Source organism: Macaca fascicularis, chromosome 14 (genome assembly GCF_037993035.2).
Source record: "Macaca fascicularis isolate 582-1 chromosome 14, T2T-MFA8v1.1".
Taxonomy (NCBI): domain Eukaryota; kingdom Metazoa; phylum Chordata; class Mammalia; order Primates; family Cercopithecidae; genus Macaca; species Macaca fascicularis.
Genome location: NC_088388.1, coordinates 77,145,957 through 77,164,616, shown reverse-complemented (window position 1 = coordinate 77,164,616; position 18,660 = coordinate 77,145,957). Strand labels below are relative to the sequence as shown.

Here is an 18,660-nt window from a genome sequence, read left to right as displayed (position 1 = left end):
TGTGGAAAGGTTACAAGGGTCTAATGCATCAGTAACATGAACTTAAGGTACCCATTCGATGGATTGATTCCTGTGAGAAAACTAATGGGTTCCCAAAGTTCCTTGGGGGAAGGCTGAAGTGCTCCTCGGAATATAAATTTGTTCTTCCTGACTACATATAAGTTCGTAGAGCATAGGCCACCCTTTGGCACTGGCCTGCAGCTCAGTAGTGCCTCCAGTACCTGCTCCTGACCCTAAGTAAATGACAAGAGTGCTTCATTTCAAATATGAATGAATCCTTGAGGGGACCAACTAACCAACCCAAGCCCCACACGAAGGAACAGGAGAAGGGTCTGCCACAACTGAGGGGTACGATAGATGTAAACAAAGCTTGTAACCTGACCTCTCTCAAATGAACAGGACAGTGCATGGCTAAATATAGACTTGCTGTCCCCAAACAGAAATACACACAACCCAGAAAACCTCATTAAGTGATGACAATTTCTTGTACCCTAAAGAACTGTTTACATTTGGATTCTATTTGGTCATTCATTCTTCTAACCCAGGGAGGAAGGATTCCAACAGAACTTGCTGCTCTAGTGTGTTGATTGAAGACCTGCTTGTTCTGGTTCTGGTTTTGTTTTTGTTGAGACAGGGTCTCACTCTGTCGCCCAGGCTGGAGTGCAGTGGTGTGGTCACAGCTCACTACAACCTCGATCTCCTGGGCTGAAGTGATCTTCCCACCTCAGCTCCCCAACCCCCCAATCTGGGACTGCAGGCATCTGCCACAGTGCCCAGCTAATTTATATGTATGTATACACACACACACACACACACACACACACATAGAGAGAGAGAGAGAGAGAGAGAGAGAGAGACAAACAGGGTCTTCCCATGTTGCCCAAGCTGGTCTTGAACACCTGAGCTCAAGTGATCCTCCTGCCTTTGCCTCCCAAAAGGCTGGGACCTCCTTATTCTAATTGCAACATTTTCTAGGCATAGGACATTGTGCTAAACAGCATCAGAGAAAAAGAGATGGTCTGGATCCTGGCTTCTAACAGTTTATAGTCTCACTTTATATGACAGATTTGTGAATTCCCAATTAGAATAAATGGCAAAATTACATACTACAAAAGATTTAGAAAGCATAGACTGGGCGTGGTGGCTCATACCTGTAATCCCAGCACTTTGGGAGGCTGAGGCGGACAGTTCGCCTGAGGTCAGAAGTTCAAGACTAGCCTGGCCAACATGGTGAAACCCCGTCTCTACTAAAAATACAAAAATTAGCCGGGTGTGGTGGCAGGTGCCTGTAATCCCAGCTACTAGGGAAGCTGAGGCAGGAAATTGCTTGAACCCAGAAGGCAGAGGTTTCAGTGAGCCAAGATCATGCCATTGCAGTCCAGCCTAGGAGACAAGAGCAAGGCTCCATCTCCAAAAAAAAAAAAAAGATTTAGAAGGCATGATTAATTCTAACTAGAGGCCTTTTGGGAGGCAAGGCATTTCCATCTCTAAAATGAGATGCCCTGAGCCAAAGAAGGTTGTAAAAGGACGTGTGACCAGGGACTGTGCTGTGCCACTAAGCTACAGTCACTTGCTGTCTTTCCTCTTTGTCTTTCACAGAATCAATTTCTGCTAATATATACTGTGAGATCGTATGCATCAAGGTCAGGATGTTCTGACTTGGCTCTCCCTAGCAGAGATGGTGTTCTTTCTCAGAGTCTTCCCTTGGCAGGGGGATGGGGAATCATAGGCCCAGAAAGGTCTCATGGGATCTCATGTTACTGCCTGTCTCTATCTCTTCTTTTTTCTTCCTCTACTTTATAGTTTTTATAAACATTAGGAAACTTATATTTCTGAACGTGGGGATCTATTTATACTAGTGTTTAGTACTTTGATCCACAAATGTTTACTTACCTTGCAAATAATGAGTGATATTATAAACTCAAAACAAATAACAGGTCTGGTCAGCCAGTGTCCTGGTGATCAGATCTCACAGCTTGATTGCTCCTGCCCCCAGGCCCACCTTACAGAGAGTACATCTTCATTCATAGCGATATATCTTGTAGTTCAGGGGAAGGGCTCTTGGACTAAGATCTGAATTCTGATTCCAGAGTCGACTTCTGACCTTCTGTGTGGCCTTGGACAAGTCTTATTTCTCTGGGCCACAGTTTCTCAAACTGTAGATGAAAGATTTGAGAGGTGGGAGGAGGGTGATAAATTAGAGACTGGACTCTGGGGATCCTTCCAATTGCTATATTATGTGAGTTACTGTGTAAAGTGGAGCCATTTTATGTTTGGCCTTGAATTTTTGAATTTCCTCTGGCATAAATTATGATATATGCCAAAGGACTTTGAGACTTAATCCTTCTTAAATAATTTCAGGTTTATGATTAAAAGTGACCTGGAGCTTTGGATCTAGTCTTGCCCTCAGCAAGACTGTTTTTAGGATTCTTCATTTCTTCTTTGTTTTTCAATGAGCTTTCTACAGGGACCACACAATCCTTAGAATCCTATCAAATACTGTTTTCAAAATTCTTTGGTCATCCTCTCTGCATTAGAACTTTTAGAATTTTACCACCATTCCACTTCTAGTAATAAATAATGGGACAAGTGTCAGGCCAACAGCCATTTAATGAGTGTTTAATAATTATTTACCTATATTTCATATCATCAAATCCTCAAAAGAACCCTGTTGAGTAGGTGTTCTCTTTTGCATTTGACAGTGTGGGAAATGAGGTACAAAGAGATTAAAAGTTTTGCTCAAGACCCTGTAATAAGATAGTTTCAGACCAAATATCACATGTTCTCACTTATAAGTGGGAGCTAAATGATGAGAACACATGGACACAAGTCAGGGAACAACAGGCACAGGGGCCTACCAGAGGGTAGAGGGTAGGAGGAGGGAGAGGAGCAGAAAAAATAACTATTGGGTACTAGGCTTAGTACCTGGGTGATTAAATCTGTACATCAAACCCCCACGACACAAGTTTACCTTCATAACAAACCTACACATGTACCTCTGAACCTAAAAGTTTAAAAAGAAAAAATGCCAATGAAAACATCATAAACTTATGAAAATCAAAAAGGGTACCCTGTATATGGAATTATAACATTGATTCATATATTGTATGTGCTATTTAAAGTTTATACATTCAGGCCAGACACGGTGGTGCACGCCTATAGTTCCAGCACTTTGGGAGGCCAAAGTGGGAGAATTACCTAAGCCCAGGAGGTCGAGGCTGCAGTGAGCCATAATTGTGCCACTCCACTACAACCTGGACAACAGAGCGAGACCTTGTCTCAAAAAAAAAAATTAAAAATTAAAAAAAATTATATATTTAACTCTAACAGGCTTTTAAAGAAAACCTTCAAGTACATGTTTCTCATTGAGGGAAAAAAAATAAAATAGTTTCAGAACCTGTGTTTGGGAAGTCCACATCAGGGTTATTTTTGTTACACCTTGTTCCTTTGGAGCCATAGATTATGTGAAGGGCCAGTGAGAACATGGATGCTTATCAATTTGCAATTTTGATGATCCAAAGAAAGGTTTTTGGAAGTATTTGCTCTTTCATTTGTCACTCAAAGCCTGCTTTGCCCTTTTTAAAGTACACCCTAACACTTCTGTCTCTGCCCCAGAATTAAGAACCAGAGATTGTTAAAACCAAACCAGTGGATCCTAATCTAAATCTCTGTAAATATGACTCGTGAGGTCAGAGGTGTGACCAGCTCTCTGCATTTACATTTCCCAGAGATAACTTTGATGTGTATCCCTGATCTAATCCAACCTCTTCCTGTTGTAAATAGAGACAGCGAGGCTTGGGAAGATGAAATGGTATGCCCAGATTCACTCAACCAGTAGGCGGGAGAGCTAGGCCTGGACCCCCATCCTCATATTTCACTTTCTTTCCCTAGTACTATTCACCTCATAGGGCTCTTGTGGGAGTTCTTCCTCTACACAGGTGAAAAGAATTGGCTTTGGAGACTGTGAGATCTGATTCAGATCTAGGCTATGCCACTTTCTGGCTGTGTGACCCCAGAGTTTGCTATTGACGTCTCTGAGCCTCTTTTTCTTCATCCAAAAAAAAAAAATAGAGGTAATAATATGTACCTCACAGGGTAGACTAGAGGCACACAGTAGGTGCTTAGTAAATGGCAGCTGTGATTACCATAGTCACTGTTGTCCTTTTGGTTCTCATTAATTCCCCATATACCATCTATATGGAGTATAATTGTGACTGAAACAGTGACACTTACCTTCCAAGCATCCATCATGGCTTGGAAAGCAGCTCGTACCTCTTTGGCCAATCCCAAGGTCTCAGCCAGCTCCATGTGTACTCCAGGAATAGGAGCAATAAGAGTGGCTAAGTACTATGCTAACTGCTTTATTTAAAATGATCTCTATTCCTCACAGCAGTCCTACAGAGTACTTACCCCTATTGAACAAGTGAGAATTAAAAAGGCTTATTAACTTATCCAAGGCTACAGAGCTAGGAGTTAGCAGAGCCAGACTTTGAATCCAGCTCCAACACGGATTTTGGTCTACCACTTTATGGGTTCTGAGATCCACTGAGGCTTGAGGGTGGGGATAAATTTTTTGAGGAGAAGGGATAAAGATGAAAAGGGCATTGAGATAAGGGAACTAGTCATTATTTGGCCAGTCATCTTTTCCAGAAACTCCCGCCAACCACCCCTTTCCTGCTCATGTTATCACTAGCCAGTCGATGGCTGGGCTGGCCTGGGCTGGGCTCCTCGGCTGAAATCTTTCAGAGCTTTCCTGTTCTAGAGTTTTGCAAGAAGGTGGGAGGAGTGTTTGTATGCTGGGCAGCCTTCCCAGGGGTGATTGTGGAAAGGAAGGGGAGTGATTCTGTAGGGCCCTAAAAAGAAGCCAGGAAGAAGGAAAAAAAAAAAAAAAACTGTTTAAAAGAAAATAGATTGACTCAGGCGTTTGTGGGCATTATCTTTAGTCTAGACTTGGAGATAGAAGCTCAGGCCAGGAGTCTAGAAACCTCCATTTTCTTCTTGTGTCTTGGGTCATTAGGAAGGTCAGTTACACAGCAAGAAGTACCAGAAACACCCCAGCCACACATTGTTTAATATCTTCCTTTATTTTCACCACTCTTTTCTTCTCTCAAGGGGTACCCAGGCAATAAAAACAAATCCTATTAATACCTTATGCATGTGCATGGATTTGCTTCCAAACCCTTTTCTCATTCACCTCCTAAAACAACCCAGTGAGACAGATAGGTAGGCTAGGGATTATCCTCCAATACTTGATAGTTATGAATTAAAGTTCAGTGACCACACATGATCTCACAGCTAGTTTATGGCAGAGCTGGAACTGGATTCCTGGTCTCCTGACTTCTGTCCTGTGCATGAGGTTCACTCAAGGTAAAATTTCAACCCACTTAGATCTATTCTCACTCCCCCATGCCTGCCCTCAGGTAACCACTAACCTATTTCCCATCCCTGCGGATTTGCCTCTTCTAGATATTTCACATAAATGAAATCATTTCTAGAATCACTCCCCTTCCTTTCCACAATCACCGCTAGGAAGCCTGCCCAGCATACAAACACTCCTCCCACCTTCTTACAAAACTCTAGATCTGTGGTCTTTTATGATTGGCTTCTTTCACTTAGCGTAATATTTTGAAGGTTCATCAAGATAACCTATATCAGCATTTTTTATTTCTATGGCTAAATAATATTCCATTATGTGGATATATCACATTTTGTTTATCCATTCGTCAGAACATTTTGGTTGTTTCCATTTTTTGGCTCTCATGAATAATACTGATATGGACATTCATGTACAAGTTTTTGGTGTGTGTGTTTTAATTCAATCCTTTCAACAACCCTCTATGATAAACAGCAGGGCAAGTAATCCTAGATAGTAACAGTCCCTTTTTACAGATGAAGCAACTGAGGCTAAGTGATTTGCTCCAGGTCAAATAACAAGCAGATCTGCCTTTAGGCAGATCTAGGAACAGAGCCAAGTCTCTACACTATTAGCCTAATACATTTTTTTCTGTTACATGTAGCACACCATGTTGCTTTTGTTCTGTGAAATGTTTGAAAGTATATTTGAAAACTGTAATTATAGGAAATGACCCTGAGGGGTGATGGAGCCATGCGTCATAGCAGTACCAGGCCTAGGAATCAGCCTTGTCCAGAATGGACACGTAGAATGTACTCCACTTACCAACAGCAAGCCATCTGAAGGGAGCAGCTTTCAGTGAGCGAAACAAAACAGCACTAAACCCAAGTTTGCTGAAGCTCTTGCCTCCAATTGATGAGGAAAGTGAGGTAGCACCTCCCTGGAACCTCATCTGTTGGGACATGGGCAGCTCATCAGAATTGGGGGTTGGAACCATGGAGGAAGAAGTAGCAGGGGTACTTGGCCTTCAGGGTCCAAAATGGGAAAATCTTATTCCAGAAAAGTTGTCTCTGAATTTAGCTTTGTAATTATTTTTCCTGAGATAAGCAAGAAAACCTTGTTTGAAGTTTTAGGTTTTATGGTATATATTGGTTTCCTAGGACCGCCATGACAAATTACCACAAGCTGGGTAGACTAAAACAACAAAAATGTATTTTCGCACAGTTCTAGAGGCTAGATATCCAAAATTAAGGCACTGGTGGTATTGGTTCCTTCTGGGTGCTCTAAGGAGAGTCTGTTTCTACCTTTCCGTTAGTTCCTGGTGGCTGCCAGCAGTCCTTGGCATTCCTTGGCTTGTAGATGCATCATTTCAATCTCTACCTTGACCCATACATCACATGGTATTCTACCTGTGTGTTTCTCTGTCTCTGTGTCTCTTTTAGAAGGATACCAGTTCATTGGATGAGGGCCCACCCTAATCCAGTATGACCTCCCCTTAACTATGTCTACAGAGATGCTATTTTCAAGTAAGATCACATTCTGAAATACCAGGTAGACATGACTTTTGGAAGGACACTAGTCAACCTAGTATAAACACTAAGAAATAATCACATAAATTTAGGCAGAGATCTTTTTAAAGTTGCAAGCAGAAGTGGGATTTTGGCAAGTTTTAGTGCCAAAACAGCTTTGAAAGAATTTTTCTACAGCTACATACTTTTTTTTCTTTTGAGACAAGGTGTCACTCTGTCATCTTGGCTGAAATGCAGTGGCGCGATCATAGCCCACTGCAGCCTCAATCTCTTGGGTTCAAGCAGTCTTCCCACCTCAGCCTCCTGAGTAGCTAGGCCTACAGGCACAGACCACCATGCCCAGTTAATTTTTTAATTTTTGATAGAGACGGCTCTCACTAGGTTTCCCAAGCTGGTCTCAAACTCCTAACCTCAAGCAACCTTCCTGTCTCAGCCTCCCAAAGCGTTGGGATTATAAGCATGAGCTATTGCACCCGGCCAAGCTGTCGATCATTAGATGGAGCCGGCTGGTTTCGTTGACATGGCTTTGTGCTGGAATAGAAATCCAAGTTTCTGTTGGATGAAGGCGCAATTCATCCTAATCCCTACTTCATATTATTAACAAACCTTTAAAACCTCTCTGATTTTGACCACAAGAGACATGCATATTTGGATTTTTGTGCCAGGAAAAATTCTTTTATTTTTTCAGTATGATCAGTCAACAAATATGTATTGAATACATACCATGGCTGGGGCTGTTCTAGGCCCTGGGGGTACATAAGTGACTAGAAGGTGTTCCATGTACCTATGACATTCAAGATTTTCTAGACCTTGTGCGTATTTCATTCTTTTCATCCTTATAGCTGCCCTGTGTTGGTTTGTAAATAAGGAGACTGAGACTCTCAGAGGTGAAGTGACTTCCCCAAGTATGCAGCTGAACAGACGGAGTCACAGATATGGCTCCACAGGCTGAGCTCAAGGCAGGGGCTGCAGAGGTGAGGATGGGTCACTCCTCTTTTATTTATACTCACAGCCAAAGCATTCAATATAGGGGGCATGAAGGATGCATTTGATGACAAGGCAGAATAAGTAGGTTGTGTCAATGGCCTTTCTTGTAATACTGAGGAAACTCAACTTTATTCTGAAGGCAGTGAGGAGTCAGTGAATGTTAGTGAGGAATAAGGATTTCTTATGTTCTGTACTTTCTTTGATCAACACGTATTTATTGAATTGTATCACACACTGGGCTTAATGATGAGGATAAAACCATCTCAGAATCTCTGCCATCACTGTGTTTACAGCCTGATGTACAAAGTGATGAGAGAAAGGTTGATATTTTCCTGTAATTTTATTTGAAACACAGGGAAGCACCGGTAAGAACGAAGGTTGAAGAAAGAAACAGGAAAGTGGCTTTAAAAAAAGAGGCTGAGTGCAGGGCTTTATACCTGTAATCCTAGTCCTCTGGAAGGCCGAGGCGGGAGGATTGCTTAAGGCCAGAAGTTCAAGACTAGTTTGGGCAACATAGTGAGACCCTGTCTCTACAAAAAAATTTTTTTAATTGGCCTGGCATGGTGGCACATGCCTGTAGTCCTGGCTATTTGGGAGGCTAAGGCGGGAAGATTGCTTGAGCCCAGGAGTTCGAGGTTATAGTGAGCTATGATTGTACCATGGCACTCCAGCCTGAGCAACAGAGTGAGACCATGTCTCTAAAAAAGAGAGAGCTTTGGCTGGGTGTGGTGGCTCACGCTTGTAATCCCAGCACTTTAGGAGGCCGAGGCAGTGGAGATCGAGACCATCCTGGCCAACATGGTGAAACCTCATCTCTACTAAAAATACAAAAATTAGCTGGGCGTCGTGGCACATGCCTGTAGTCGCAGCTACTCGGGAGGCTGAGGCCGGCGTATCACTTGAACCCAGGAAGCAGAGGTTGTGGTGAGCCAAGATCGCACCACTGCATTCCAATCTGGATGACAGAGTGAGACTCCATCTCAAAAAAAAAAAAGAAAAGAAAAAAAAGGAAAAAAAGAAAGATATTTGTAAGTCTTCTGAGGTATAACAGAAGAGTTTTTAAGTGGGACAGTGACATAATGACATGACATGCTTGCTGAGAAATGGAAGAGTCATAGATAATGCCTGGACTTCTGGCTTGGAGAACTGATTGGCTGGTGATGAGGGACCTCACTGAGACAGGGAACATGAGTGATGAAGAGGTCAATTTAAATTGTTGAGTTTGGCCCACTTGTGGGACGTCTGAATGGAGGTGCTCAGCAGGTGAAGGGATATACAGCAGGGAGTGCCGGAGAGAGAACTAAGATAGAGATGAAGATTTGGGAGTTGTCAGCACATAGGTGGTAACTGAAGCTGTGGCAGTGGACAGGATTACCCCTGGAGAGTCTCCAGCGGGAGAGAGAGAGGCTATAGGAAGCTCTACAGTGGAGCCCTAAGGAATGCCTCCACTGAAGGGGCAGGTGAAGGAAGAGGAGTCCAACGAAACAACAGAGAATACAGAATCTCACCAGAGGCTTGGTTTTTGCAGGTTCCCTGTGTTTTCTTAGGCAGTAGCTTGTATTCTTTCCATGGCCCTGTGGCTACTCTGTCCCATATTGTAAAACCTCTCTCCTCCACTATTAGAGAGTTCATCTTGCAAATATAATGGAGTAATGAGCCATCGATTCTGTTAACAAATGTCCAGTTTACTACAAGACCTGTAATGGGAGTTCATTTTGGAGGTCAGTACAGCTGTCAGTGGAACAGTTTTTCCCCAGAGGCCCATCAGCTTTTTCTGTTGTACACTGGCAGAAGGTGTCCTGCCCAGCACCAGAAATGCCTGGAGAGTAATTAATACTATAGAGCATTAATGAGCTGGTGATCCTGCCTAGGGCCATGAGAAGGGTATAGCCTGAGGTAGGTCAGATGACAGGGAGTAGAAGGTGAACTGTGTCTCCTCTGACATGAGTTGAATAACCCTAGAAAATCACCATCACCATCACCAAAATGTTAACCCACCAACTATCATGCTGCCTAAAATTACATCTTTAAACTTTTATTTCTCTTGAACAAGAAGTTTCACTAGTGGAATTTTTTAATGCTGAATGAACATGTTGTGTTTGTTTGGTCTGCAGACATGAACTAAGAACCTGCTATGTACCTTGCCTTTATTAGGTAAATGCTGGGACTATAATGGTAACAACATCACAGTCACTGTTCTCAAAGCCATGGGTTAGACAAGGAAGCATAGTGACCGTGGATATAATGGGAGCATGGGCCAAGTGCTGTTGGCACACAGAAGAAGATCCAACTCCAGGAAGGTTTCGGAGAGAATATGATATCCGCGTAGGATAAAAAGTCTACATATGAATTTGCCAGTAGAGTAGAGGTGAAATCCAAGCGGAAGGAATAGCAGAGGCCAAAACAAAGAATCATAAAAGAGGCTGGTGTGTTCAGGGATTGATGATGCTTCCATATGCCTTGTTTATGGGTGGAGAAAAGCGGGAAGTAGGTCAGACTGTCAAAAGCCTTGTTATGTTATGCTAAGGAATTTGGACTAAGCTTAGAGAGCCAGCCGAATGAATAATGCCCTTGGCTTGGGGTGTAGCACTATAAGTTATTATCCTTCCTTAATACCTCACTTTCTAACACAACAGAGGAGAGTTTAAGATAAGAGGGAAAAAGACGAATAGAGAGGGAGTGGTGGGCAGTGGGGAATGTAACTGTCCTTGGAGGTCTCAGGAGGCCAGGCAGGAGCAGCTGGGGTCCAGTATTGACAGCTCCAAATGCATTTGTGCTTTTATCATTAATGCAGTAAGGCACAGTCCAGAGCCTCAATTAATGAGTCTTCAGTAAGCAAAGCCTCATTTAACAAAGCCAGCCTTAGCTTTTTTTTTTTTTTTCTTGTTAATTAGATGTTTAAATTTCTTTTTTTTTTTTTTTTTAATTTCGGCTTGTTTTTCAGACGCCAGGGTACATATGCAAGTGTGTTATATGGGTATATTGTCTAATGCTGAGGTTTGGCCTTCTGTTCATCCTATCACCCAAATAGTGAGCATTGTACCCCATAGGTAGTTTTTCAATCCTTGTCCCCCCTCTCCCTCCCTGTTAACGTAATCCCCGGTGTCTAGTGTTTGCATCTTTATGTCCATGTGCACCCTGTGTTTAGCTTCAACTTACAAGCAAGAACATTAGGGTATTTGCTTTTCTGTTTCTGCATTAATTCACTTGGGATAATGATGTCCAAGTGGATAATGATGTTGCTGCAAAAGACATGATTTCATCCTTTGACGACAGCAGGAGCCACCAAAGAGTGGGAAGGTGGTAGTACACATTGCTCTAGAGGCAGACCTTGCCTGAGGGTCAGGGTCACACTCCTAGACCACAGGTAGCCGTACTTCCTGGAAGTGGGGCAGATATGGCCCAAATTGTGATAGGAAGTCACCTCCAGGCTACCCCAGAAGCAGTACAGAGGTACAGAGGATCTCTTCTTCAACCAAGATGGCCAGGAGGGCAGCAAGGGGCAGGTTTGTGAGAGGGAGAGAATGCTACTGCTGGATTATTGCCTCTGCTCTTACTCTTTTTTCTTCCTCTGACAACTCACTTTGGGATAAGGATACATTTCCTTCTTTTTTCATTCACAGAGCTATTTCTCCTTTTTACAGACACCCTGAGAAACGTTTCCTCAGCTGGTCATGGCCCCCGCTCTTCTCCAGCTGAGCTCAGCAGCTCTAGCCAGCACCTTCTCCGAGAGCGCAAGTCCTCAGCCCCATCACACTCCAGCCAGCCAACTCTGTTCACGTTTGAACCCCCTGTGTCAAACCACATGCAGCCCGCCTTGTCCACCAGTGCACCTCAGGAGTATCTCTACTTGCACCAGTGCATAAGCCGAAGAGCAGAAAATGCAAGGTAGGAGGCTGCCACAGCCATTAGGTGGGTTAGTGACTGCTCACAGGGCCTAGTACTTTTCAGTCCCTAGTTTTTTAATTTTAAAGACAAGCAAAACATTATATCGTTTCAGGTAAACAAACACATCTATGACAAAACATAATTTTTTGCTTCTGTAGCCTTCATATTTTATTGGCATCATCTGTGTTGCTACACAGTGATTACTGGGTTCCAGAGAAACCTCCCATTATCAAAAATAATGCTATAAAAAATGTTGTTTGATTTGGAGGCAGGGGTGAAAGCATTAGGGGACAGAGTTTCCGAATTGCAAAAAAAACAGTAAATTTACTTGTTGGCCTTAAAAGTATAGCTATAAAACCATAACATTGTTGAACAAATCCATACCTTGCTTTTGCTCTAGAACTGCACTATTCTGTATGGTAGCTACTACCTGCATATGTCTACATAAATTCAAATTAATTAAAATGAAATAAAATGTAAAATTCAGTTCCTCAATTGTACTAGCCACATTTCAAGTCCTCAGTAGCCACATATGTCTAGGGGCTACTGTACCAGACAGCACAGATATAGAAAATTTCCATCCTAACAAAGTTATAGAGCAATGGCTCCCTGCTCTAGGATAATGGTCTTTTGTTTTTCTGACATCATCAGCTCTTTCACAGGTGCAGAACCTGTACATATATTTATTATGTTTTATTCCCATTGTTAGGGTAAGCAAAAGTGCAGAGCCGATAGGCTTTGCCAGACCTAATTCCCAATTGCTACCATAGCCAGCAGATTACAAATCACATTTTAATTAACTTACAAGATCTAATTCATGATTCATGTTATGACAATTAAGGCAAATGGAGAAATGGCTGTACTAATGTATTACTTGATTTTGTCCTTGAGAATATTTTCATACATATCTCATTTGAACCAATCAACACACTGAGACATAGCCAGTGTACAAAATTTATCTCCATTTTATAGATGAAGAAACTGAGACTCACAACTAATAAATAGCAGAGGTTGGGTTAGAACCGAGGTCTTCTTGTTCCTGGTCCTGTACTCTTTTCTCTACACTATGCTACCCTACTTTTGTTTTTCTGAGTCATCTGCTGTCACACAGAAGAGGCCCCAAAACTCATTCTTAAGGCTGCCTCAGATACCCATTTTCATGAAGCAACATGGTTGATTTGTTTGTGAACTTTCACTAGTTCAACTTCCATCAACTTATACATGAAGAGCTGAGTCCTAAAAAGATAGAGTGAGTTAATCAAGGTCACTGAACTCTAGTTAGTGGCATAACTGTAAATAATAGTACCTGATTCTCCTGAATCACTGACCAGAGATAGGCAGTGTGGTATAATGGAAAGCATGTTCAGGCTTTGGAGTCAGTCGGATATGGGTTCAAAATCAGGTTTTTCCACTTTCTTTGTGATCTTAGGCCAATTGTTTAACCTAATTAACCCTCAATATTGTTATCTTCACAATGGAAATAACTAATTCAAAGGCTTACTAATGAGTGTAAAATGATAAAACATACATAAAATAGTACTATAGAGTAAATACATTTTACCTGTTCTTCTTATGCCCCATCCTCTTCTACTACATATATAACTGCCTGGGAGCAGAGAATGTGAGGTCTTAAAATCATAGTTGTAGTGAAAGGCAAAGTACTTCGCTGTAGTGAAACATGCTTATGAAATACCTGAAGACTTTGTTGAAATACTCTGATTCAGTAAGCCTGGCCTATGTCCTGGGATCCTGCCTTTCTGATAAACTCCAGATGATACCAGTGCAGCTTGTCTACAGCTCACCCTTTAAGTAGAAGGATTTATATAGTATTAACAATTGCCACCACCATCACTCCAGTGATCCTGCTGACGCATCAGAGAAAAAACATAAAAACATCTCTGCTTGAATTAGCCATTAGGGCTAATCTTTGCCCCGCCACCTCCTCTGTGAAATCTCTATTAATCTTCTTACCTGGATGGAATTCACTTTTTCTGTGAATCGCCACAGCAGTTTTTTATTCTCTCTCTCACAGCATTTGGAACGTTCTGCCTTGTAGTGTGGATTTTTATATTAATACATTATTATTTGAAGATGGAGCTCACAGTAGGTGCATAATAAATATTTGAACAAATCTATGTTGTAGAGGGATAACCTAGTAGAAGAGATAGAACTTTCTGCAGCTGAGGAAGTCACAGTGTTGTAGGCCTTTGACCAAGCCATGTTCTTCTCTGTCGTGGTTTTCACTTGTGTGGATGAGGGAATGATAGGGTAATGAGCAGGATCTCAGGGAGATTTTTGGAGAAAATAACTTCGAATAATGTTTGCAGAATTCCAACTGAAGGGTAGGAAGGAAGCTTTCTTAAATCCAGAAAGACTATATATTTTCTTGTAGTAGTGGAGTAGCTTGCATCATGCTGAACCCACTGTAATAATTATAAACTCTGGACAAAATATTAAAAAATAACTTTTAAGGCCCCGAAGAGCAATTTAAAAAGGCAGAAACTGCAAGAGATCTGACTCTTGAAAGAAGCGAAATTCAGTTTACAGGGCTTTTCCTATGATATTCCAATAACATATCATCCAGAATATTCAGTATACAATGAGAAAATGCCAGATATATGAAAAACTGTATACATTAACCCATAGTTAAGAGAACTCGATATCTAGAAAGAGATCAAAATAAACCCAGCTTTTGGACCCAGCCTACAAGACTTTAAAATAACTACGTTAATTTTTTAATCTATGGGGGTAATGAATGGATATAATAGGTGAAGAGATGGTGGATTTTAGGATGGATATAGAAACTGAAAAAGAATTGGGGAGTTCCAGTTCCACTATGGTGGCAGAAGCCACCACAGGCTTTCCTTCCCACTGATTACAACTAAAAACTCTGGACAAAATCTAAAGTACAATGCCCAAAGACTGAAAAATGAATGAAAGGAGACAGATTGTAAAGGGGAGAAAAACTTGTAGAAGTGACTACACAGAGGTAAACTTTTTGTCTTTCGTGGATTTGCCTCCAGGTTGGGCCCCATCACAAAGTAGCACAGTGGAACAAATGTCTAAAATGTCATAAAAACCCCATCTTTCTGAGTAGGGGAACCAGAAGAGGGGCCCCATTGGGGCTGGAAGGAGCAAGTATTCCAGAATGAAGAGAGCTGGAGAAGGGATCTTCTAACTCTGGGAATGAAACTACGTGAGTCTTAGGATCACCTTGGGCTACATGTGTGGGACCCAATCGAGTGCAACAAAGTCTATGTGAACTGAATGAAGATTTGAACGACCATACACAGGAGGAGAGACAGAACTTGCGGTCTGAACCTAACCAGGTTGATTTCCTATAAAAATACCACTTCTCGGCCGGGTGCAGTGGCTCACGCCTATAATTCTAGCACTTTGGGAGGCCGAGGCGGGCAGATCACCTGAGGTCAGGAGTTTGAGATCAGCATGGCCAACATGGTGAAACCCCATCTCTACCAAAAATACAGAAATTAGCTGGGCGTGGTGGTGGGCCCCTGTAATCCCAGCTACTCAGGAGGCTGAGGCAGGAGAATCGCTTGAACCCGGGAGGTGGAGGTTGCAGTGGACCGAGATCGTGCCACTGCACTCCAGCCTGGGTGACAGAGTGACACCCTGTCTCAAAACAAACAAAAAAATCACTTCTCCATGGGATTATAACAGAACCCAGCATCTACACAACATAATGTTCATAGCATTCAGGGATCTGTAATCCACAATGTCTCTGCGTATTGAAAACCAGAAAAATATAACCCATTCTCATTGGAAGTCACAGGTACGAACCTCAAAATAACCCAGATGTTGGAATTTTCAAACACAGATTTCAAAGCTCCTATTAAAACAACATTCCATGTAATAAAGGAAAACATACTTGAAACTAATGGAAAGAAAAAACCCTCTGCTGCCGGGCATGGTGGCTCACACCTGTAATCCCAGCACTTTGGGAGGCCGAGGCGGGTGAATCATCTGAGCTCAAGAGATCGAGACCATCCTGGCTAACACGGTGAAACCCCGTCTCTACTAAAAATACAAAAAAATTAGCCAGGCGTGGTGGTGGGTGCCTGTAATCCCAGTTACTCAGGAGTCTGAGGCAGGAGAATCGCTTGAACCTGAGAGGCGGAGGTTGCAGCAAGCTGAGATCGCGCCATTGCACTCCAGCCTGGGCGAGAAGAGCAAAACTCCGTCTCAAAAAAAAAAAAAGAAAAGAAAAAAAAACCCTTTGCCAACCAAGGAGTCCGTATTCCGCAAAAGTATCCTTCAGGAATGTAAACAAAATTAAGACATTCTCTCAGATAAAGGAAAAATAAGAGCATTTCCAAGAGATCTCCTTTTAAAAACTGATAAGAAATTTCCTCAGGCTGAAGCAAGATGGTACTAGATGGAAACCTGAATCTTCAGGAATGAGGGAAGAGCAATAGAAATAGTAAATACTTGCATAACTATGAAAGATTATTTTTCCCTTTTAACTTCTTTAAAATATGTATAAGTGTTAAAAGCAAAACTCAAACAATGTCTAGTGAGGTTTTCGCCTGGTTTTCTTACTCTTTAGTATGAAGAGCTCCCTTTGCCATTTCTTGCCATGTGAGTGGCCTGGTGAGAAATTTTTCCAGGTTTCATTTATCTGGAAATTTCTTAATTTCACCTTCAGTTTTGAGAGAGATTTTGCTAGGTATAGAATTCCAGAATGACAGTTCTGTTTTCTTTCAGCATTTAAAGGATACCATTCTAGTCTTCTGACCTTCATTGTTTCTGATGAGAGATCAGCAGTTATTTTAATTTTTATTCTTCTGTATTTTCCTTCCTCTGAATGATTTTTTCTTTGAAAAAAATTGTAGTAAATACATAACATAAATATATCATCTTAACCATTTTTAAATGCACAGTTCAGTAAAGTACATTCATATTGTTATATAATCAATCTCCAGAAATCTTTTTATCTTACAAAACTGAAATTCTAACCATTCAACAACTCCCCATTTCCTCTTCCCTCAGGCCCTGAAAACCACCATTCTACTTTCTGTCTCTGTGAGTCTGACTTCTCTAGATGCCTTATATACATGGAATCATACTACCTTTTCTTTATCCATTTATCTGTTGATGACCACTTAGGTTGATTCCATTATCTTGGCTATTGTGACTCCTGATGCAATAAACATAGGGATGCAAATAGCTCTTCAACATACTTATTTCCTTTGCTTCAGATATATATACCCAGTAATGGGATTGCTGGATCATAAGGTAGTTCTATTGTTAGTTTTTGGAGGAACTTTCATACTGTTTTCCATAATGAGTGTACTAATTTACATTCCCACCAACAGTGTGTAAGAGTTCCCTTTTCTCCACATCCTCACCAGCATCTGTTATTTTTCTTCTTGAAAATAGCCATCCCAACTGGGGTGAGATAATATCTCATTGTGGTTTTGATTTGCATTTCCCTGGTGATTAGTGATGGCGAACTTTTTTTTTTTTTTTTTAATATACATGTTGGCTGGTTTTCTGTCTTAGTTTGAAAGATATCTATTTTCAGCTAATTTGCCTCAACTGGATTATTTGTTTTTTTGCCGTTGAGTTGTTTGAGTTCCTTGTATATACTGGATATCAACCTTCCATCAGATGAATAGCTTGCAGAATGGCTTTCTCCCATTCAGTAGGTTGTCTGTCGATTGTTTCCCTTTGCTGTGCAGAAGATTTTTAGTTTAATATAGCCCCATTTGTCTTTTTTTCTTTCTTTTGAGACAGAATCTCCCTCTGTCGTCCAGGCTGGAGTACAATGGCGCGATCTCGGCTCACTGCAACCTCTGCCTCCCAGGGTGAAGTGATTCTCCTGGCTCAGCCTTTCGAGCAGCTGGGACCACAGTCATGTGCCACCATGCCTGGCCAATTTTTGTATTTTTAATAGAGACAGGATTTTACAACGTTGGCCAGGCTGGTCTCGAACTCCTGATCTCAAGGAATCTGCCCATCTTGGCCTCCTAAAGTGCTGGGATTACAGATATGAGCCACCACATCCAGCCATTTGTCTATGTTTAGTTTTTGATTGTGCTTTTGAGGTCTTAGCTGGGCCCTTTTTTGTTTTTGCTTTTGACAGGAGATTGTTTTTGCAAATTCCATCTCATTACTCATAATTAGTCTGTTCAGATTTTCTATTTCTTTTTGGTTCAATCTTGGTAAGCTGTGTTTGTCCAGGAGTTTATCCATTTCTGTTAGGATTTCTAATTTGTTGGTGTATAGTTCATAATCATCTTTTTTTTTTTTTTTTTTTTTTTTTCTGAGACGGTGTCTTGCTCTGTCTCCTAGGCTGGAGTACAGTGGTGCGATCTTGGCTTACTGCAACCTCTGCCTCCCGGGTTCAAGTGATTATCCTGCCTCATCCTCCCGAGTAGCTGGGACTACAGGCACGTGCCACCACGCCCGGCTAAAATTTTTTGTATTTTTAGTATAGATGGGGCTTCACCATGTTAGCCAGGATGGTCTCAATCTCCTGACCTCATGATCCGCCCGCCTCGGCCTTCCAAAGTGCTGGGATTACAGGCCTGAGCCACTGTGCCTGGCCCATAATCATCTTTAATGATCCTTTGCATTTCTGTGCTATTAGTTATGATGTCTCCTTTTTCTTTTTTATTTTATTCATTTACTTCTTTATTTTGAGACGGAGTCTCGCTGTGTCACCCAGGCTGGTGTGCAACTGCATGATTTTGGCTCACTACAACCTCTGCCTCCTGGGTTCAAGTGATTCTAATACCTCAGCCTCCCAGGTGGTTGGGACTACAGGCGCCCACCACCACTCCCGGCAAATTTTTCTGTTTTTAGTGGAGACAAAGTTTTGCCATGTTGGCCAGGCTGCTCTCTAACTCCTGACCTCAAGGAATCCACTTGCCAAAGCCT

General features: G+C 41.8%; 1 protein-coding gene across 4 annotated transcripts in view; it reads left to right on the top strand.

Moving 5' to 3' along the window:
- GAB2 (GRB2 associated binding protein 2) overlaps positions 1–18,660 on the top strand; it is a 202,101-nt gene that overhangs the window by 155,505 nt on the left and 27,936 nt on the right. For all 4 annotated transcript variants that reach the window (XR_006691992.3, XM_005579195.5, XM_045370231.3 and 1 more), the window contains exon 3: positions 11,514–11,757. Coding sequence is in view for 3 of the 4 variants with exons in the window: in XM_005579195.5 (XP_005579252.1) it covers positions 11,514–11,757 (244 nt within the window). In the remaining variant the exon portion in view is untranslated. The remainder of the gene's footprint in view (positions 1–11,513; positions 11,758–18,660) is intronic.